Source organism: Furipterus horrens, unplaced genomic scaffold (genome assembly GCF_987537825.1).
Source record: "Furipterus horrens unplaced genomic scaffold, mFurHor1.1.pri manual_scaffold_11, whole genome shotgun sequence".
Lineage (NCBI taxonomy): Eukaryota > Metazoa > Chordata > Mammalia > Chiroptera > Furipteridae > Furipterus > Furipterus horrens.
Window position 1 is genome coordinate 15,706,968 of NW_028327181.1, and position 21,271 is coordinate 15,728,238.

Genomic DNA, 21,271 nt, shown 5'->3' on the forward strand with positions numbered 1-21,271 from the left:
GCCAAGGGTAAATGGCTAGCCCCCGGGTCCCTGACTGCTCACTCACCGGGCCGGGATGTGCTCTCAGCTCCTGTCCCCAGGGCCAGGGTGGGCGCACTGCCAGAGGACTGGCCCCCGTTCTGACTTTTCTGGGGAGCCACCGCAAGCTCCGAGTACGACGAAGTCACACCCTTCTTCCCTTTCTGAGCGCGGGTGGGTCTGGGCTGAAGGCGCTTGATAACCTCTCCGCTGCATCTGTGGGGCCCCTTTAGGCCACGGTGGAATCCCAACCTCACAGAGTTGGGGGGGTGTGTGGCCCTTGCATGACAGGAAACTCGGGCCCAGCTGGGCTGAGCCTCTGACCCAGGCATATAGCCGTCAAGAGGAGAGCAGGCTGTAGGTAGCCTCCAGCCCCCTGTACTATGTTCCTGGCCAGGGGAAGTCCAGTGTGTAGACTCCCAAGTCCCCCCTCTGGCTGGCCTCCTTCCACTGCTATGCCAAGAGAGTCTTGGAGGCGGGAACTGCCTGATCTCTGGGCCAGCAGGGACTCCTGTGGAGGACAGCCAGGCTCATGTGTGGTCCAAAAGAACGCAGGTAGCAGTCTGGAAGAAAGGTGCTCTTGGACCCTCATCGGGGAGGTTTCATAACAGGTCAGCCATACCCAAGGTGGCAGGGAGAGCTGGGGATCCTCAGGCAGGAGGGTCTGGGAGTTTCTACTCATGTTCAGAACCTTCTGGGCTATTCCAGGAGAAACAAGGAATGAAGGAAGAGCCCAGGCTTCAGAGCAAGGCTGTCCCAGATGGGAATCATGTAAACTTAGCTAAGGCACTTCACTTCTCAAAGCTTGGGTTCCTCATCGAAAATGGAGATGGCTCACCTACCACTCTGGAGGCGAAAACTGAGTGAGGTGAGGTGAGCCTCGACCCAAGCCAGCTACCCGGGGAGACCAGGACCCCAGGCAGTAGGGCCCGGGCCGCAGCATAGCCACTGTGGCTGAGGCTCAGGCAACCCCCAGAGACCACAGGCCAGCCCGAGCACTACAAGCCCTTTATTAACAAGTTGATTTTTTTTAAAAAAAAGAAGAGATGTAAAAACACTTTTCTTGGAGGCCCCGTGATGGGGAGGCACTGTCAGAACTCACCTGGCCAGGGAAGACAACCCAGCCAGAGGCAGAACGGAGATTAGGGCCTTGTCCAGGGAGCAGGTGGCCCGGGGTTCTGAGGGGAGAGGGTGGCTCGAGCCTCAGGCAGGGAATGTGCAAACGCCAGAGGCTGGGCAGGGAGTGATGGGGTGAGGACTTCCTCGAGGAAGCCCGGAGCACCTTGTTCCCCTAAGTGGGCAGACACATGTGTCCATGTGAGAGCCGGTGCCTGCACGCAGCTTATATACAGAGTGCAGAAGGAGGGGGCCTCCCTCCTCAAATGGGGGAGGAAGGAGAGGGAAGCGGGCTCATTCCAGAGCTCGAGGAAATAGCTTAGAGGAGTCTCTGGAAGCCTGGGGACAAGGGGAGAGCATAGAGGCTCCTGCTCCTCTCCAGCCTCAGGAGCCCAGGGCCTCCTGCCGTCGCTGGAGGACTTCAATGACACTGCCAATGCCATCCTCGGGCACCTGTGGACAGGTGGGGGGAGGAAGGGGTCAGGGCTGCCCCAACTTCCTGGCCCCCTGGCACCACCTCCTGTCCACCCGTCCTTCTGGGCCTCAGTGTCCCTTCGGAAGCCCCTACCCTAGCCCATGGAGCTCACCAGGGCATGGTCAAAGTTGAAGGTGCTGATGTAGTAGGCGGAGATGTCAGCCGCAGCCAGGGGACCTGCAATCTGGGCCACGATCCCGCACTCGTCTGAGGGTTGAGGAGAGGTCCATGTGGATCACTCTGGTCACTCTGCAGGCCCTTCCCAAGCCCCCAACACACAGGGAGTGCTCCTTACCAAAACCCAGGGGCTGTCCCCCAATGCGCACCATCCTCCACAGCTCTCCTGTGGAGCTGGTCAGCAGGAGGTCACTGGGGAACCTAGTGAGGCAAGGGGGCCTGGTGACTCCTGAGCCTGACGCTCCACCTCCTTCTTCCCTGGGCCTGGCTTAGGGTCTGTGGCCCACCCAGGGTCAGGGGTCACATACTTTTTCTGTGTCTCCGCATCCATCACGATGGAGATGTAGCCCTCGATGAGGGAGAAGGCAAAGAACGTAATGGAGCTGGGTCCAGGATCAGCAGGGGCTGCCTCTTTGGGGACACTGGGGAGGGACAGGAGGCTCAGGCACTCTGCTAGGCACCCAGCCCACTCCATCTCTACCCAGCTAGCCTCCAGGTTCCTGCGAAGGCCCTCCTGTCTCTGGGCTACTTTCCTTCCCTGCCCTAGGAACCTGATCTTCTAATGGTGCCAGGGAGGGGTGAGGGTGGGGGAGAACAATGAACTCTGCCTGTTCCAAAGGACCCCAGGGCCACAGGGCCTGACTAGGGCATGGCTCCCAGGTGGCTCTGCCCACACTATAGCAGAGGGCTCCAGCTGTCTGTTGCATTGGGGCCTTTTCTGAACCTCAGTGAAGGGCATATATGTGTCACAGGCTGCTAGGAACTCAAGACACAGGACAGGGCATCGACCTGCAGAACTAAGGGATGGGTGGAAGGTGGTAGGACAGAGCATAAGGAACAATGACGTGAAGACAAAGACTAAATGTAAACAAGGCCCACCTGTGGGAGTAGAAGAGGACGTCAATGAGGGTGGTGGCGATGGCTGGCAGTGTTTCAGGGTCCAGTGTGAGGACGCAAAAGCGGTTCTGCGGGCTCTGGATGGGATGCACTGTAGGGTTTGGCCCTGCTGGGAGGAACCAGGAGGTGGAGGGTGAAAAAAAGACCATGGGCTAGGGCGCCCCCTGGTGGCCAGAAAGGGAGGGGCCTGGGCTGGGTGTAGCATCCTGTTCTACAGGAACGTGCCTTGGTTTCCCCAGCTCCAACTCCCTGCCTTGTGAGGCACTCAGTGTCAGTTAGTGTCCCCACATGCACAGATACACCTGCACAAGCAAAGGGCCTTAATGGGAAGAGGGGCCCCCCCACCCAAGTCTGGGTGTAGAGGGCGCCCTCACCATGCTGAGCACGGGGAAAGCCATTGCTGGAATCATCCCGGGCAACAGGCACAGGCTCCCCGCCCACCTCTCGATAAATGTCGAACTCCTGGGCCAACGTGTGGATCACCACAGACAGGTCCTGCTCCCGCACCTGGGCCATAGGAAGATGGCATATCATTGGTCCCAAGGCAGCCATACCCACCCTGCCCCACATTGGCACCTGTGGGAAACTCACCAGGATGAAGTCGGTCTGGTAAGTGGACAGCATCAGCACGGACACATGGTGCTCAGCCAGTGGTGCAATAACTGAGCGGGCAATCTTGGTGACCCCCGCAGCTTGCACTGCTGCACCACTGTGGGATGACACGTTCATCACCAGCCACGTGGCCTCAGCCACTTGCAGGAATTCAGATGGGGGCAGCTCTGCAGGCAGAGGGCACATGACCAGTCAGGACCTGAAGGGCTGGCCCCTGCCTCTCAGTTTCCCTGTCTATGCATTGGAGGGCTCTACCAAGGTAAGGCCAGGTCTGGAGACTGGGGCCATCTCCCTCCCCCAAGCTCCCCCAAGTTCTGCTCCTGACACCTGAATGTATGCAAGAACTGGAATGTGCTTCAGGTGTGGCCTGCCAGGGATTGAAACTTTCCAGTTAAGATGGAAGCTCCAGACTTAGACAGTCCTGGATTCAAACCCCAGCTTTGCCATCTACTTGCTATTGATTTGGTGCAAGTTATTTAACTTCTCTGAGCCTCAGTTTCCTCATCTGTAAAATGGGATGACAGTATGTACCTCAAGTGTTTTGTGGGTTAACAGAGGCTTTATACCATAAGGCACCACAAGAGGGCGGCAGAAGATCAGGTGTACTGGGGTATGCCCTTCTTCCGTAACAGACCCAAACTTTCCTGCAGTACAAACAGGGAAACTAAGGCCTGAAGCAGTGCAGTGGGAGATGGGTCAAACCCCATTTGGCTGGCCTGAGACTCCAGGCCTGTGAGGATAGGTTGGGCTGGCAGAAGTAGGAGCCAGATGTCAGCTCCAGAGACCAGAGGCTGGGGCCCAGGTGGCTGCTATTTGCCCAAGCATAGCTAAGACCTCCCCCCACCTCAAACCCTAGGACCCTGCTCCAGGCTGGCTGCCTGCTCCTGCATTCCTTCCCCAACCCTCAGACTCCTGGAGTTCCCAGACCAGACGGCCAGGGCGGGGATGGACTGCACCAGAGGGAGAAAAGTCCAGGGGAAAACAATGGCTAAGGGGATATAACAGCTGCAGGAATCCCTGATTCTTGCCAGCAAGTATAACTGAGGCCCTGCTGCCAGTCTGAAGCTGCTAAGTGCCCTTCAAACACGGTCTGTTTATAAAGCCCTCATGGGACCCTGTTAGATCAGAACTCTTAACTCTACCCATTTTCCATAAGAGGAAACAAACAGCTCAGAGAGGGGAAGTGACTTGCTCAAGGGCACCCAGCCAGTGAGTTGAGGAGTCCAAGTTGAACCCAGATCCAGCTGCCTTGAAGGCCTCAACCCCTGGGTCACTGGGCCCCAGCATCTAGTGAATTAAAACCCCGTAAAGAAGAGAGCGCAACATCTCTCCCCAGCCCAGCCCCACCTTTGAAGCCCTCCTCGTCCACCATGAGCGTGTAATCCTCGGGAGTCTCCGTCAGGCTGAAGAACTTGCACCTGGTTGGGGGTGGGGCAGATCTTCAGCCTGGGTCGGAAGGAGGGGGCAGGCAGACTTCGCTCCATCTGCCCAAAACACCCCTTCACCGGGCGCCTCCCTGTACCCTCAAGCCTCAATTTTTCTTCCAATGGCAGTGGGGTGTGGACTCCATCTCCGGGATCGCGAACTGTTTTTCGCTTCCCGACCTCCGCAGGAGCCCCCACTCCTCCATTTCAGGAGAGAGAAGAGGCTCACTCGCGGCGACAGCCCCGGGGCATCAGACCTAGAGTCGCCTACACCGGTCCCTCCGAACCGATGGGAGGCGTCTGGGAAAAGGAATGCCCCAATCTGATACCACTTGGAATTAAGCATTGCCCACCTTAGGCTGTTTGCGCCTAAACTGGTCCCGGATAGGCGGCGGTCCCAGGGAGGGTAAGGCCCTGCCGGATGGCGGCCGTGGGTAGGGTGGAGTGGAAGGGCCCTCCCGCCCGCTCCCGTTCGCCCCCGAGCGCCCCGCGGCGACTCTAATCTTCCGACCCCGTCCCGGAGCGACCATGGAGCCCACCCTAATCTGTGCCCCCGAACCCGGGCGCGCACCGGCTTCGGCGGGGCAGGAATAGCAGCTTGATGAGCGGGTGGGTGTAGAGCCAGAGACCGGAGCGGGCGAGGCTCAGCACCCGCACCCGGTGCTCTAGGATGTGCAGCTCCATCGCGGTCCGCGCGGACCCGACCCCGCCGCCAGCCAGACCCAGGCCGCCGCGGGGGTGGGGTGGGGGGGCGGTGCCGGGGGCTTAAAGGAGCCGCTGCGCAGCCCGGTCCACGCTGCCCGCTACGCCTCGGACCCGCCCAGCCCGGCGCCGAGTCCAGCTCCCTGAGGGCCACGCCCTGCGGGACGCGTGGCCTATCCGGGGTGGCCGCGCCCCCTCCTAAAGCCAGAGCCTCCCCACGCTCCTCTTGTCCGCCGAGCCCCGCCCCTTTATGGGTTTAGGGATCATCCACTGACCCCACCCCCGTCGAAGCCTCAGTCCCGCCCACAGCACGCCCGCTCCCTGAGCTCCGCCCTTTCCGCAGGTTGCTGGTGCGTGGGATAGGAAGCTTGCTGGAGACATGTGGTCATTTCTGTTCTTCAGGCCCCCATATGGGTCTTGTGATTGAGGTCATTAAGGCTTGGAAAGGCTGCGAGGTGAATCAGGGCTTGTCTGGGACCAGAACGCTGCCCCAAACCTCTGGAGCATGGAGGGGTAGGGGTCCACCCTGCAGCCTTGGGGATTCTATGATTCTCTTCCAACAAAGTTGTGGCACCTTTCTCCCTCCTTCCTCATGGAAGAAGTCTCCCCACCACGGTCACAGAGGAAGGAAGGGCCCCATCCACCTCTGTCATACTGTTGGGAAGGGTGCTGAAGGTGGCCAGGCCTAAGGAGGCCCCTCAAGACTAAGTGCTTGGGCCAGGAATGCCCGAGGCTCAGACCTCAGGGCACAGGCCCATGTATCTGGCACTCACCGGGTACTCAAATCTCAGACCTGAGACTTGAGCCCTGCTGAGGCCTCCCAAGCCAGCAGCCATTAGAAGAACCCATCTAGCCTGAGCATATCTAAACTTGCTTCATGGCCAAGGAGGCCCCCAGTGCTCACTGGCAGACACCCCAGACCTAAGACTTGTTAGCATCAACTTGGGCTCATTTTGGTGTTAGGACTGGACTCCACTCAGGCCTCCTCAGGTCTAAGAAGACCCCAAGGCTGAGCAGGCATCAACACACCAAGGCTGGCGCAGCAGCAGGACTGAGCATGCTCTGGGGGCCCTCGTCTGGCTCAAGCTTTGAACCGAGCAGGTTAAAGCAGGCCTACACAGGCTTCCTGCCTACTTGGGAGCCCCCACCGTAGGCGGATGGAAGCGGGGCAGTGCCTTCCCTCCCTGGGCTCCGGCTCAGTGGGTTCCTGTGGAACACTGTGCAGCCACCACATCCTGACCTGTCCCCTGGAGGGTCAGGGGGAAGGGACTGTTCTCAAAGGCTGAGCCCCTCATCTCATTAATGGTGCAGATGTAATGGAAAACCACAGGTATGGGGACTGGGAAGCAGGAATTGATGGCCTGCCTTGACAAGTTCATGTGACCCTTGACCGCCTCAGGCCTCAGTATACCCAGCTGTACCAGGACAAGATGTTCCAGACCGAAGCCCCGAGATGCCTGAAAGCTCCTACAGAGGTTCTACTCCTCCCTCTCCTTCCCCCTCCCTCCATGGGCCAGCCTAGCTTGGTGGCCTGCCAGAAACAGCCGCTATTGTTTGACTGGAAAAGCTGCTTCCTCAGCAGAAGGGGGGCCTCTCCCAGGGACACCCTGTTCATAACCTCAACAGTCATCAGGTTGTGACCACAGAGCCTGCCTGGGCCTTCAATGGCAGTCATCTGGCACCCTCATCAGGAGAAGTAGCTGAGGGGCTCTGGGTGTAAATTTGGATCAGCCTCACCTTTCTCACCCAACTCCTCTGTTGCCTCATCCGTCAAATGGAGATCATAACAGAGCTTACTTGACACAGCCAGTTCAGCATGGCACTTAAATGACAGGTGGCCTTTTATCCAAGACCCAGCCTAATCCCCTCTCTTCCAGTGGAGACCTGGGCTATACATGTGAAGGCATTCATGGTCTCCCACTTCTGGCGCCAGCACCTGACCCAGAATGAATACTCAGAACCTTATTGGGGTCCCAAGTGGCATCCAGGCCAGGCCTTGAAGAGGAAGACCCTGAAAGGATCTCTTTAAGGACCCCCTGTCAATCAATGATGAGTAGGGATCAAGGCCTGGGGAGCAGATCCAGCCCTGTTGACCCTCATCCATGGTAGGTGGTGGACATGGGGCAAAGAGGTGGGGTGAGAGAAAATGGGGACCAAGAACAAGGGCTAGCCCTGGACTTGTCATCCCCTCTGGCAAAAGTACTTCTCAGAGAGGCTCTGGTTCTTGGCTGGGGCCAGGATGAGGGAGTAGAAAAGAGATGCTGAGCACCAGGGGTGGTACCCCCTTCCCAGTCCCTAGCTGCACACCAGCTCTCTATATAAGCCTTTTTATTTCTGTACAAAACCATGTTTCTATTTTATACAAAGAGCACCCCACCCTCTCCCCTAATGTCAGTGCCCTAGCCCTGGGGAGCATCCCCCTAGGAGGAAGGGCCTCAGTGAGGCCCTCACTTCTGTCTGCCCTAGCTGGGTTGGCCTGAGCTCCACTCTGGAGAAAATAAATAAGGAGGCTCAGGCAGAATCTGTACCAGGCCAGCCAGGCTCGGTACCCAGTGGCCAGGCAGCCGGTCCCTCAGAGGGTGGACAGGCCCTGGAGTGTCAGTCCGTGATGTGTGGAGACCCCACCCTGGAGGCCTGAGATGCCAGGGTTACAAGTAGGTGTCCTCACTCTCCTGGGACGTCAGGCTCTCCTGGGACCGGTGGTGGGCTGGATCCTGGGGAGCTGAGTCCTGAGGGGCTGGGTCTGTGTGGACTGGGTCCTTCAGGGGCACATCCTGTGGTGGACATGCATCTCCTGCAGCGGCTGCCACCTTGGCTTGACTTGGTACCAGGGTCTTGTCCAGCTGCCCACTCGCCTTCTCCTGATTCTGCTGTTCCTTCTGCTCCTTATGAATCTGCTTGGGTGGCTTGGGTTTGCCTTTGGAGCCAGGGAGTAGGGCATCTGGGGGCAGGCGGATAGATGGTGAAGGTTGCAGGGAGGGCCGGGGGCCTGGCTCTGCCTCCAGGATGGCCTTGGCACCATGCAGCCTAGGCGGGGGGCGGCACTGCAGTTCACCCCGGGTCTCTTGCCAGCGCCGTAGCTGGATGAGGTGCTCACGCTCAATCTGGCGCTCTGTCACTGGCAACTCTATCACCTGTGGGAGCAGTGACAGGCAGGTGGGCACCAGGAAGAACCTCCCCCTCTGCCTTCCAGCTCGGGACCCCCTCTGACTCAAGAGTTCCCCAGTCCTGGTCACTAAAGTCTGACCATAGGAAGAATAAAGGTGTGATCCCTCTGGTGGTCACAGGTCTCCTGGTGGTGGTGAGCCAGGCACTTGAGACCCACTGCCTCAGAGGAGAAAGCTGCCCACAATCATGACTCCACTCGCCTAACTATGTTTCACCTAATTACAGCCCCTGAGAGACAAAAATCCACAAAAGAAAGAAAAATGGAAATTAAAGCCAAAGCCATGGATGTGGTATCAGGGAGGGAGGGGGTTGATGGGCTGCAGCTCCTCTCGTTCCCAAGTGGTTCAGAACAGGAAAGGCCCCACAAACTTAGGCCTCTCATTTCCCCTTCTTCTCATTCAAATAGAAGGAAAAGGTCTACCCACATCATGCTGGGCTACTGAGCACTGAGCCTGGCACCAGAGTCCCACTCTCAGGGGCAGAGGGTTACCAGGCTCCCCTCCGAAGGGCCTACACATCTTCCCCTCCAAGTGGGCCGCACCTCCTGAACCAGAAAGGCTTCCTGCATGATCTTGGGGCTGAGGCTTCGCAGCCGCTCGATAGTCTCGTACTGGCCCTGGCAGGCCTTGAGCTTCTCCGGGGAGCCCAGCGCCTGTTTCAGCAGCACCAGCCCCACCCGGAAGATGATCTTGACTCCTGTATGGGGGGGAGGGGAGTGGGCAATGAGTGCAAGGGGGCCTTTAGAGACTTTCTCTGAAAAGAGGCCCCTGTGGACTGGGGGCAGGGGGGTGTTCCCAGAGCACAGCCCAGTACCTTCGCAGAAAAACATGTCCCAGACGCGCAGCACAGAACTCCAGGGCAAGGTGCGGGCAAAGGCACACATGAACCACTCTGTCATGTAGAGCAGTGGGTCAATCTTCTGCCGGCTGAGGTGCTTGTGCGCCACGGGCGACACCTTCTGCAGCAGCGAAAAGAGGATCTCCCCATCCAGTTGGATCGCCTCCTGAGGGGAAAGTGAGGCCATGACCATAGGCCCGCATCAACCAGGACAGGGACTATGCCCAGGCCCCCAGCACCAGGCACCCATTCATTCATTTGTTCCTCAGGTGGCTTCCTGCCTGCAGGGACCCAGCCTCATGCTGGGTTCTGGGATATAATGATGAGCCACCAGACGATCCTCTTTGGGAGCATGTAGTGAAAAGGGACAGACAGACATGAGTCACAGGAGCAAAGACTACGGGGAGTGGGAGAGGGGCTAAGTGCCCAGAACATGACAGGAATAGGAATACTGGGTGGCAGGTGCCAGATGTCCTACTTGCCAGGGTCAAGGAAAGCTTCCTGAGGGCAGAAAGATGAGGGAAAGAAGGAGTTATGAGAGGAAGGAAGGGAAGGGGCAGAGGTGTAAGTCTACACCAAGGCCGAGGCAGGGAAGAACTGGTGCACTGGAGGAATGGTGATTCTGCCAAAAAGCCAGATGGCTGAAGGCTGAGAGAGAAACAAATGTGGAACTGATGATGATGCTGCAGCCTGCGAGACCTGGCTGGCTTGCCTGGGGACTTCATCTTGAAAGCAACAAAAGGTTGGGAAGGCTTCAAGCAAGGGCAGGAGTGCCTGTGGAAAGAAAGGCCTGGAGATGCCCCAAATGGTGTCCAGGCTGGGGCAGGTCCCAGGCCAGGTCTTGAACCCAGCAAGCACTCACCAGTTTCTCACTGTAGTAGCCGGGCAGGTACTTCTCACAGATCTGCACCAGGCACCAGAACGCTTGCTGTGGGCAAGAGAGATGTAAGGCCTTGCCATAGGGTGTCCCTTGCCCACCCACTTCCCACCCAGGGCCTGGTGGTACCTCAGCAGGCATGTGCATGAGCAGAACAGCGGCAATGGGTGCCTGGGCCTGGCAGTAGCCTTCCTCAGGTCGGTAGAGTGTGTAGGCCTTCAGCACACGGAATAGGTCTTGCTGGCTGTGGAAAGGCCAAGCATTGCAGGAATGACAGGTGTGACTCTGCTATCCACTGCCCTCACCTGTGCCCCACTAGACCAAACCTAAGAATTTGTACTTCTCTGGAGAGGGGATGTGACCGGACTGTGGTCACCAAGGGGTCAATCTCTGACTGTAGCACATGAACTCTCACATGATCAGAGGGTGGAGGAAGAGAGGTACTTCCCCCATTTGACAGGTGAGAGCAGAACCTCAAAAGAGAAAGGAGGGGTGCAAGACCAAGGCAGGATCCCAGATACAGGGTAAAGATGTGTCTGGGGCTGGAAGTATGGGCCCCTCACCCAGAAGCTGTGGCATCTCAGCCAACCCACCTCTGTCCCAGGTGTCTGTCTGGGTCCTCGGCCCTCCACATCTCTCCCTTCCTACATACCCTGTGCTCATCCCACTATCGCTAACCCCCTTTCTCCCAAAACTGTTTCTGGAAGACAATTGGGCTCAGCAAGTGCTAACATTCTGGGGAGTAAATAATGAAAGTTTTCCCAGAGGTAAGAAGAGACAAGAGGACCCAATCAAACTCAAACCAAAGAAATTTGGGGTCCCTAGCTCCTGGACCCCCTAGATACCACCAAATGTATTTTACCTCCTCTGACTCCTGAGGGACAGGGCCTAAAGCCATCAACAGACTACCATGCCCACACTGCTCACCCATGGCCCCCCCGGGACACAAACATCTCGTGGAAAGGGAACTGCCGGTGCAGGTCACGCTCAATCACGTCCAGCCACTTGGAGTCCCCAGGGGACATATCCAGCTCCTGGAAGCAAGGTTGAGAGAATATATTAGGAGTTACAGATGGTTAGGAGGATAGGACTATCCCAGGTGTTAGAGGAGCCCCCCACCAGGGGCAATGCCCACCCAATCCCATTATGGACTGGGCCTTCCGGAAGATAGGCCAGGAAGTGCAGGCAAAAAAGCCCGGGCAGGGGCAAAGAAGCAAGGCCAAGGAAGGGCCCTGGAAACCCTGAGGGGTAATCCTGGCCCCAGGAAGACCTGTGTGGGTAAGAATGACCATCATAGCTGTAGCTGAAAGTAACTTCTAGGAATTTCTTTTTTAGAAGTCACCTTATGTCACATCCTTAAGATAGAAGGCTACCATAAAGGTCCTATCATTATACTGTTCACAGATGAGGATAAGAGAAGAGTCATTTGCCCAAGGCCTCGTGGTTAGAAAAACGGTGGAGTTGGACCTGGAAGCTAGGTTGACTCATAGACATCAGTCTCCACTCTTCTGCTACCTGTCTCCCTGTGCACGTGGAGTCACCTATTCAGGAAGGGGTGGTGGTGGTGGTGGTGTTGGGGTGTGTGTGTGTGTGTGTGTGTGTGTGTGTGTGAGAGAGAGAGAGAGAGAGAGAGAGAGAGAGAGAGAGAGAGAGAGAGAGATCCGCACACAGTACTGTCTGGAAGGATACGACATTTGTCAAACCATTAACCTCAGAGCCATCTCTGAGTGTTGAGATTTCAACAAAGTTTAACTATTTTCTTTGAATTTCTGTGAATATTTTAAGCATGAATACCATTTATGAACACAAAGTGCAGTTGTTCCTTGAACAGCACAGGTTTGAACTGCTGGACTGTACGGGTCTAGTTATATGTAGATTTTTTACAATTTATTTTAAAATTATAGTTGACATGAGTATTATATTCACTTGAGGTATGCAACATAGTAATTAGACATTTATATACCTCACGAAGTGATCACCCTGATAAGTGTAGCACCCATCTGACACCGTACGTAGTTAGTGCAATATACTGACTGTATTCCCTGTGCTGTACTTTACATCCGTGACTGTTCTGTAACTGCCAATTTGTACCCCTTAATCCCTTCACCTTTTCACCCATCCCCTACCCCCACCCATTTGCCAACCATCAGTTTGTTCTTTGTATCTACGAGTTTGTATCTGTTTCATTGTTTGTTCACTTGTTTTGTTTTTTTAGATTCCACATATAAGTGAAATCATATGGTATTTGTCTTTCTCTATCCAACTTATTTCACTTAACAAAATACTCCCTAGGTCTATCCATGTTGTCATAAATGGCAAGATTTCATTCTTTTTATGGCCAAGATATATTTCATTGTATGTATGTACCACATCCCCTTTATCCTTTTGTCTATCAATGAACACCTACATTATTTCCATACCTTGACTATTATAAATAATGTTTTAATGAATGTAGGGGTGCATGTATTTTTTCAAATTAGTGTTTTCAATATATGTAGATTTTTTAAAACCCTTATGTAAGTGGGCCCACACAGCTCAAGCTCATATTGTTCAAGGGTCAACTGCAGAGAGCCAACTTAAGTTATAGGTGGATTTTCAACTACATGTGGGGTCAGCACGCCTCACCCCCATGTTGTTTCAGTGTCAACTGTATGCCCTGGCCAGGTGGCTCACTTGGCTGGAGCATTGTCCTGTGCACCAAAAAGGTTGCAGGTTCAATCCCAGTCAGGGTGTGTACATGAGGCAACCGACTGATGTTTCTCTTTTTCTCTCTTTCTCCGTCTCTCTCCCTCTCTCTCCCTCCCACCACCCCCCCTTGCTCTCGCTCTCTAAAAAGAATCAATAAATATATTCTCAGGTGAGGATTTTTTAAAAAAAGTCAACTGTACTACACAAAGAAAAATCATTTCTTGTCATTTGAAATGTTCTATATCTTGATTTGCATGTTGGCTTCATGAATATTATTTGTCACAATTCACTGAACTACACACCTAAGGTCTGTGCATTTTACTCTATGTATATTCATACCCCAACTTTAAAAGAAGAAAAAAATCAATAAAAAGGAAATCCAGAGGGCTGAGCAGGGAAGCAGACTAAGTATGCATTGTCCGCAGGACTGGGGCAGCATCAGGGAAGGCCCCCAGGGGGAAGGCTTTGTCCTCAGCAAACAAACCAAGTGGGCGCAGGCCCAGGCCAGGGCCCTGACTGGCAGGAAGCTTCATACAAGCCCTTTTCCCTCGGTGGGTGTACCCCAGCAGTGGACTAAAGGACGTGGAGTACCAGGTAACTTAATAGGTGAGAGTAGTACTAAGAGAAAAAGCTGATGGAGAGACCAAGGTTGGAGGGCGGCAGGGTGGGCTAGGGGCTTCCAGAGAAGGCCCTTGAGCAAGCACATAGCTGAGGAGGTGGGTGTGCAACCTCTAGAGCCCCCTTAAGACAAGGGCCTGCTTGTGTCTTATGCACCCCCAAGCCAGGCCAAGGTACTGAGTACAATGCAGGCTTGCTTTTGTCAGAAAGGGAAGGAAGGCCCCACAAATTCTCCTGAGGATTCCCAGGAGGTGGGGACTTCAGAACCCAAAATGTCAGTTCCTAGAATACGCTTGCCTGGTACCTCAGCAGCCCATGGTGCTTAACCACACACCAGTGGGTAAGAATGAAAAGAATGTAGCTGAAGGACCTACAGGGAGAAAGAGCGCTGGGAGTAAAAGGCAGGTGTTGCTGCTACTGCAGCCTCCATGAGAGCCTGAAGGCACCGGTGCCATCATGAGGTGAAGCCAGGAAAGAAAACCAGGTAAGAAATGGATGGAAGGTCCTGTCCAAGAAAAGGGGAAGAAATAGTAAGTGCAGGAGAGGCTCTGTCTTAAAGCCACCAGGTACTACAGCACCTGTCCTGACAGCGGAGGCTGGCGTCGGCCACCTCGGTCTGCATGGGAGCACAGAAACAGGTATGTGCTGCCACCAGCAGCCCCTCACCATACCTCTGCTTTGGGCTCATGTGCCCACAGCAGCCAGAGGGAGCCTGCCATCGCTGTCCATTTCCTCCATGTCGTTTACAGGCAAAGTCCTTCCAGACGTGCACAAAACCCACTGTGCCAGCCCCTAGGACTGCCTTAGGGACCCACCACTCTGCTTTGGGGCATCTTGAAGACCTTTCTTGGCAAATCTACCTCCTTCCACAAGCACCACAGGGGTGACCCTTCCCTCTCCTGACACACCACTCAGCACACACAGCTCTGTGCTCTGCTGCTCACCCAAGGTGCACTCACATTTGCTAACAGGAAGCTGACCAGGCTGCCCAAGCTCTCAGCTCTCATGCTGTACTCTGGCAGCCAAAGGTAAGCTATGGACTTAGGTGGGGTTCCCACCCCTGAGCCTCCCCCACTGCCGAGGGTGCAGCCCCTGAAATGGAAGATACGCAGCCACTGGGAGGAAGACTCTGAAATTGAGAGGCTGCTTGAGTGGGACCTGGTATTGGTGTTCAGTCCAACTGCCCTAATTCAGAGCTGCCCCCAGGCAGACTCCCTGACTTCCAATGCCAAGTACTGCCAGCAAACAGCACTCACCCTCTCCAGGTCAATAGCAGAAACTCTAGGCTGCCCTGCTTCACCCACTCCTGTCTTCACTGAGGCATGAAGTATGTAAACAAAGAGCTGGTGGCTCCCAGCTTTCTCACTGTCTTTCTGTCACTAGTTCCAAGAGCAGGCCTGGGAGAAAGCCTCATGCCTGGGGCCAGGTCTGGTAGGTAAGCTGGGGCAACCCCAGGGAAGCCAACTGCCTCCCACTGTTCCCTAAGGGAGCAGGTTAGAGGAGCTGCCCAGCCCAGGCAAGCCCATGAAGCCCCATGAATGGCAGAGTGTTCTTACCCTGGCCACTAACTGACTTCTGACCCCTAAGGATATTAGTATATAGTTTGGCTCTGCCACACCCTGGGCTGATAGCAACACAGGTGAACCGTGTCTGGCCAAGCTTCAAAGAGACAAGAGAAAGAGCAGAGGATGGGAAGCCAGGAGGTGTTGAGGATTCTGTGGCCCTACTGGGCAGGCCCACAAAGGTCCTAAGTATAGGGCCCAAGGCAGCCAGGAAAGTGACCTGACTGTCTCCTCCTGATGAACAAGAGCTAGGAGGTGGCACACTGAACCCAAGAAAGCAAACCTGAGTGACTGTCAAGAGAAAAAGCTAGAAAGGGCAGTCAGGTACTTGATGGGCAGCTCCACCCATTGTTCACACTGCTGAGGTCCAGGCGGATGCACAGAAGATCACTGCCATGGAGAAGATGCCAAGAGATGTGGAAGGAAGAACAGGGTGAAGGAAGGGCAACTCACGTCAAACTTTCCAGGGTTCTGCTGTAGTTTCACCTTGCCTCCTGACAGGTACTGCCAAGCACGGCCCCGCAGAGAAGGTGGGATGCCCTTTTGGCACCGCAGACGGATCTGAAAGTCAAAAGGAGGGCTGTGCCAATGCATTCACCTAGGCAGCTCCCCCAGAGGCTGCATGCCAGCCCAGTCCCTCTGCTGGTGTCTGGCAGGCCTTTGGCAAGCATATCAGCAAGAGCAGAAAAGGGGAGAAAGGAGGACTTTCCTACTATTGTTATGATGCAGATCGTATGATTGGGTATGTGTGAGTGCAATTAAATGTGCTGCCACCAGGTGATGGCAGAGTCCTCACATCCCCTGATCCAGTGACAATGCAGGTATCCCTGAGGTCTACCACAGATTTCTGAATCCCAACCAACATTTTCTGAATCAAAATGAAACAATACAGGTTGGAGAAGCCCTATAGGTTGTCATCACGGAGGGATCTGCATGGTGTGGGGCACAGCTATAGATAGCTACAGGGAGGGTAGTTTATGAAATGATCAAGAAAGTGGCTGGGGCACTTTCATGGGAGTGTTTGTTTAAGAGGCCATGTAGTAGGACATGGCCCCCTAGAGAGAAGAGGTCTCAACACAACTCAGAAGGAAGATGGGAGCTCATCAAAATGGCTTCCTCTCTGCTTTGACCAAGAATCCCTCTCTTGTCTGCTTGCCCTAACCCTGAGCTCCCATGATCACCAGCCTGGGGCAGAGGCAGCTAGCTGGCCTGGGTGCTAAAATGGCACAGGTCTTCCCCCACCACTCAGACAGGGAGAGGTGAGGGAGAAAGTGTTTGGGGTAGCTCATGACCCAGAGCTAGTGCTCAACTTATATCTAGCTATTTTTATCAGAAATAAAAAGGCTCCCATTGCTTTCTGGCCTTTTGGCTAAGATCAAGCTTAGTTATCTGTTCTCACCAGTTTAACATCTGATATGTCCTCTATCTGAGGACCACATGCTAAATGCATTTTTGGAGCAGGGAGATGGGATAGGAACTTGCTCTATCCATACTGCGCATTGAGGTGGTATTGCAGGACGTCTGGGAACAGTGCACCCCTTTGGGGACAAAAAAAAGAAAAGAAAAAAGAAGAGAAAAGAAAAGAAGAAGGAAAGAAAGAAAGAAGGGAAGAAAGAAAGAAAGAAAAGGCTTTCACTACCAAAACCCAGTCTGAAAAGCCATCATGTTTTTTACAAATGGGGAAAAATATCAAGGTCACACCATCAGAGGTGACCACACGGTAGAGGACCCCACTATCTCCGAGCTACACTACACACGGCTAGAAGGATCCAGTCCCATGCACTTTTCCCTTCACTGGCCTCTCAGAGCCAGGCAGGGAGGCAAGCTCCCCCTGGGCTTGGGACTGAATGAGGCTCTGAGGCAGCTGCCCTGATTGTCCTCCTTGATTTCAAAGCTAAGGGTCAAAAAGGGTGAGAATGGGGGTGGGGGGATTGACACTCCCCTCAACCCCTATACTAAGCAGCCTGGCTGAGGATGAAGAAGATGGGAGCTCAGGACAGTAGGGAGAGCACCTGGATGTGGGTTTGCATCCAACACTGAGCCAAGCACTTTTCATTAAGAATAAGATCAGTATGCTAATACCTAGGATTCTATTAGAATGCGGGGGGTGGGGGGCATGCCTAGCAGTCTGTCTTCAATAAATGTTGGTTTCCTCTCCACCCCTCCATCCCAGGAGGATGCCTGACACAGAAGCCCCAGGGTTTGGGCTCACACCTAGCTTCCCCTCACCTGGAAACCCCCTCAAACAGTCCCATTGCAAACTCTCAGAGGAGGGAACACAGAGAGCTCAGCTTCCTGATGACCAGCACAAACAAGAGAAAACTTTCCAAGGGTCAGAGAGAGTCAAGAACCAGGAAGAGGACAAGCAGAGGCTGAGGGCAGTAGGAAGAGCAGAGTGACTGGTCACAGGAGCCAAACTTAAGCTTCTGGGACTGTGTGCAAAGTGGGGAGAGTAAGGGAGTGGAAGGAAACTGCCCCAGACTATGGGAACAGTTTCCGGTGGCTGTGGGACAAAGGCCTCCTTAAGGAAGCCACTTGGTCTGGGCAGATTTTGGTAAAAGGATCCAGTAGGGCCCAGAGTCACAGGCCCTTTAGGCTCCCCTCAAGGTCGAGCTCAGCCGAACCAGCCCCCACATCATCACAGCCCTGTCATACGTGGCCTGCCCCAGGAGAGCCCAGGAATACCTTCAGTCCACTAAGGTTCTCAAAGAGGCCATGACCTCACTCAGGCTCAGGGCTGGGGAGTGAAATCCAGGAGTTCAGCTAGCCTTTCATGCTCTGGCCTCTGCAATCCTCCTCAGCACAGAGGTAATCTCCACACGCCTGCTTTAGGGAGAAGGCAATGCTGGGGATCAGTAAGGAAAGCAGAAGGGATTATCAGCCTCTGAGGGAACGCCTTGGGAAAGGAGGTCTCTGAGGCTGTTGAGTGAGGCCACACCCTGCCTGCTGAATTCATAGCGCTTGAGCAGAGTCCTACAAGGGAAAACAGCATTTCAGCCACAGGGCAGGGCCGCTCTCCTGGGGACTCGGGATAAATCCAGAAGTGCTGGGTCTGGAAACACTTCCTGAAACAGGTATTGTCCTTCCTGTGCCATGACTTGCTCACCACAGGGAAAGCCCAAGCCTGCGCAGCCAGGCAGGACAAGCTCCCAGGGCCAGTGTGAGCACAGCTGAGGTGGCGGGCGTAGAGCAGAGGGGTAGGGCCTCCGGGTGGGGTGGGGTGAAGTCTCCTGTGGTGGCCCCTGCTGGGCAGGGGTAGCCCTCAGCCTCTAACCACAGTGCCAGAGAAGCAAAGGGGAAGAGGAAGTGGTGCTGGTTGCTCTGCTGAGAGGAGCTCCCCAAGGCACCCCTCTGGAATCCCCATTTGCATGGGAGGCTGCGACAAAAAGGTCAGAACCACTAGTCACCACAATAGACAGTGGAGAGGGAGGGAGCTAAAGCTCAGGATAAGAGCTGCAGGGTGAGGAGGCAGGAAAACAGACCCCAGAGTCAGAATGGAGGCAGTTGAGGAAGAGGGGTCTCTAATTTCTTTTAAGAGAAGAGAGAGACTTTCTAATAAGCAAAAAATGAGTGCCCTAAAGTCCACATAGAACAGCAAGAAAGAGCCCAGGCCTAGCTAGCTGCTCCTCTCTTCCTGGGAGCACAGGGCTTTACAGTCACCACCTAATAGGAGCCCTGAAACAGGACTGTCATTCCCACTTGACGAGGGAAACTGAGGCTAAGGGTGAAGTGACTCACCCAAAGTTACACAGCTAGCTATGGGCATGAAGAAAGGAAGGCGGTGGGGCTGGGCCCATTCCTGTACCTGACCTTTGATCCTGAGCTTTCTGCTAGGCGCTGCAGCTAGCGGTGCCAGCCTGAACCACACCAGTGTGTCAGCAGATGACAGCGAGCCAGCAGGTTTGCTCTCTGCACTGGGAATCTGTGCCGAGACCCCAGCTGTGAGGCTCTGGGCAAGCCTCCACTAGGCTAGGGAGTAACTGAACCCTGCCGGTGGCCAAGGACATCAACACACACTCATGAGAGGTGAGCGAGGACATTCCTACTGGGCAATAGAGTTGGTGCTTAAAGATAGGATGACTAGAAAAGGCCCACTTGTATTTTTGTTTTTAAAAGACTATTAAACTGTGAGATTCTTTTTTCTTTTTTCTTTGGCCAGGAGACATGAAGAAACTGATCAAATTAATCTAGAGAGTGAAGAAGTCTGCCTTATTGTGGTGCAGAAGAATATATGCACAAAAATTCTTAGACACCTGAGTTCAAATTTGATTCTGCATGTTGTCTGTAAATTGGGGCTACTACTACTACCAACCTGACTGGATTGTTATAAGGATTATCCAAGTCAAGTGCCCAGCACAGGACAAATGTTTGACACATGTTAGCTATTACTAGTATTATAAAGTCTAGCCTGATAGATAAGCAGGACTTTATAATACTAAAGGAAGGGTAAAGGAAAGCTGCCTATAAGGGCTTTTGGCTAAGAGTAGCTTTGAAGTTTGACTCCAGGACAAAGTTTGCATGAGTCTGAAATCATGTGGGAGAACCAAGTGAAGGCTGGATCCTGCCCTCCAAACAGCTCCTGTTCCCATTTCAGAGCTGGTAGATGGGGTACACCTACGGCAACTGGCAGTTGGAAAAGCCCCTGCTCCTGTAAGCTGATACAGTATCTCCTGCTTTCTCTTTCTCCCCAGGCTTCCAATTCCCAGCTCAAAGCCCAAAGGTAAGCCCCTCACCTTTTTGTGCTTCTTGGCCATCCACTTGTCCCAGTTGTTGAGCATGTCCAGCCACTTGGACTCCCTCTGCCTCAGCACCTCCAGGGGGACTTCCTCCAGCCTATGGAGCAGAGGGCAGGGCGATCAGAGGTGCCAAGCGAAGCAAAGGCCTTGGCTTAGGCCCTGGCCACCAGTCTGGTTAGTCGTCCTTTCTTCCCCCTGACCTCCATCCCTGCCGTTCCCTTTGGGGCTGCTAACTCATGAACACCCTAACACAGATGAGAGGAAACTCTGCCCCCTCCCTGAAAGGCACAGGCCAGAGAAACAGCAGGTTCAAGTGCCCACTCCCACAATGTGTCAAGGGGCCAAGGGCCACAAGGTCTTTCTGAGGCAGAGGCCTGAGTGCGTATTATCTGTGCATCAAAGCAAAGCATTGCAATCCTGGATCTGTCTTGATCAGAGGGCCTACGTGTAAGGTGCAGAGCTGGAAAAAAACTAGTCAAACAAGTACAGGAATAACATACTCACCTCTTCACTCCAGCAAAACCAGTTACTCATAGTTTCCCCAATTACACCCTAGCACTTTCCCACCTTTCAAACTTTACTCATGCCAGTCCCTTTGCTGGGATGTGCTCCAAGGTGTCTCTACCAATCAAAATCCTACACACAGGTCAAAGCCCCATCAAATACTACCTGTATTTGTACATCTGCAACTGAGCAGCTATCACAGCTGTGTCGGCATTGTTCTCAGGCCAGGGCCCCTGCACATGCTGCGGGGAAGGAACTCTGTGCCCAGAGCAAAGTCCTGGGCCTCATGGTGTTAACATCCTACTGGCACTGAATGCACACTAGAGCTGCTGGGAAAAACACCTCAGCATCGAGACCCACCCCAAGCAGGCAGATGGGCACCAAAGCACCTGAGGTAGGCTGGGGTGGGAATCCCTGGCCTTGCCAGAGTGTACTTCAAGTGAATGGGTTTCCTCTAAAGAGTGAGTCACCAGGAATTCAGGAGTTCACCTAACTGAGGGGCAATGAGAAGGAAGAGACTAGCATTTGTAGGCTGGGTATTTACATATGCTTTACTATTTAGCCTACAGAGCAATACCAGTAAAACAACAACAGAATGGCTATGTGCACCTCTCTATATACATACTCTTTCTTTTTAAAGTTATTTTTAACGTGGTGGATTATGTATCTTTAAAAACAATTTTTTTTTGTGCTTATTTTTTCCCCTGTTTAAAAAAGTACTTGACAGTATTGAGAGGTAAGATACCCAGAGAAGGTATCTTGCTTGGAGTCACACAGCAAATCAGTGGAAAAACCCAGACTCAAATCCAAGTCAGATCCTAGCCAAGAGCCTGAACTCAGTCCTGCCTGACCTCCCAGAA

At 54.0% G+C, this 21,271-nt stretch overlaps 2 protein-coding genes and 1 non-coding gene across 4 annotated transcripts in view; 1 reads left to right on the top strand and 2 right to left on the bottom strand.

The window, feature by feature from the left end:
• Positions 1-1,009: 1,009 nt before the first annotated feature.
• CASTOR1 (cytosolic arginine sensor for mTORC1 subunit 1) lies at positions 1,010-5,508 on the bottom strand. 2 transcript variants are annotated; one of them, XM_090290817.1, is made up of 9 exons: positions 5,291-5,508; positions 4,643-4,713; positions 3,275-3,462; positions 3,058-3,190; positions 2,666-2,792; positions 2,095-2,208; positions 1,905-1,987; positions 1,722-1,816; positions 1,010-1,587 (listed from the first exon to the last, which is right to left on the bottom strand). In XM_090290817.1, the coding sequence occupies exons 1-9, from the start codon at positions 5,401-5,403 to the stop codon at positions 1,519-1,521; spliced, it is 993 nt and encodes a 330-aa protein (XP_090146943.1). In that variant the 5' UTR covers positions 5,404-5,508; the 3' UTR covers positions 1,010-1,518. The 2 variants fall into 2 exon arrangements, with proteins under 2 accessions (XP_090146943.1, XP_090146944.1); XM_090290818.1 differs by having other exon boundaries at positions 2,666-2,789; positions 5,291-5,505.
• Positions 5,509-7,732: 2,224 nt separating this feature from the next.
• TBC1D10A (TBC1 domain family member 10A) overlaps positions 7,733-21,271 on the bottom strand; it is a 31,246-nt gene continuing 17,707 nt past the window's right edge. Inside the window, exons 2-9 of the mRNA XM_090290529.1 lie at positions 19,905-20,004; positions 15,625-15,732; positions 11,231-11,337; positions 10,433-10,547; positions 10,289-10,354; positions 9,403-9,592; positions 9,131-9,285; positions 7,733-8,555 (exon numbers count right to left, since the gene is read on the bottom strand). Of these exons, the coding sequence (XP_090146655.1) occupies positions 8,070-8,555; positions 9,131-9,285; positions 9,403-9,592; positions 10,289-10,354; positions 10,433-10,547; positions 11,231-11,337; positions 15,625-15,732; positions 19,905-20,004 (1,327 nt within the window). The 3' untranslated portion in view covers positions 7,733-8,069. The remainder of the gene's footprint in view (positions 8,556-9,130; positions 9,286-9,402; positions 9,593-10,288; positions 10,355-10,432; positions 10,548-11,230; positions 11,338-15,624; positions 15,733-19,904; positions 20,005-21,271) is intronic.
• Positions 16,521-16,712, top strand: LOC149997016 (U2 spliceosomal RNA). Its single transcript, XR_016507296.1, has one exon. It is a non-coding gene; the product is annotated as a U2 spliceosomal RNA (small nuclear RNA).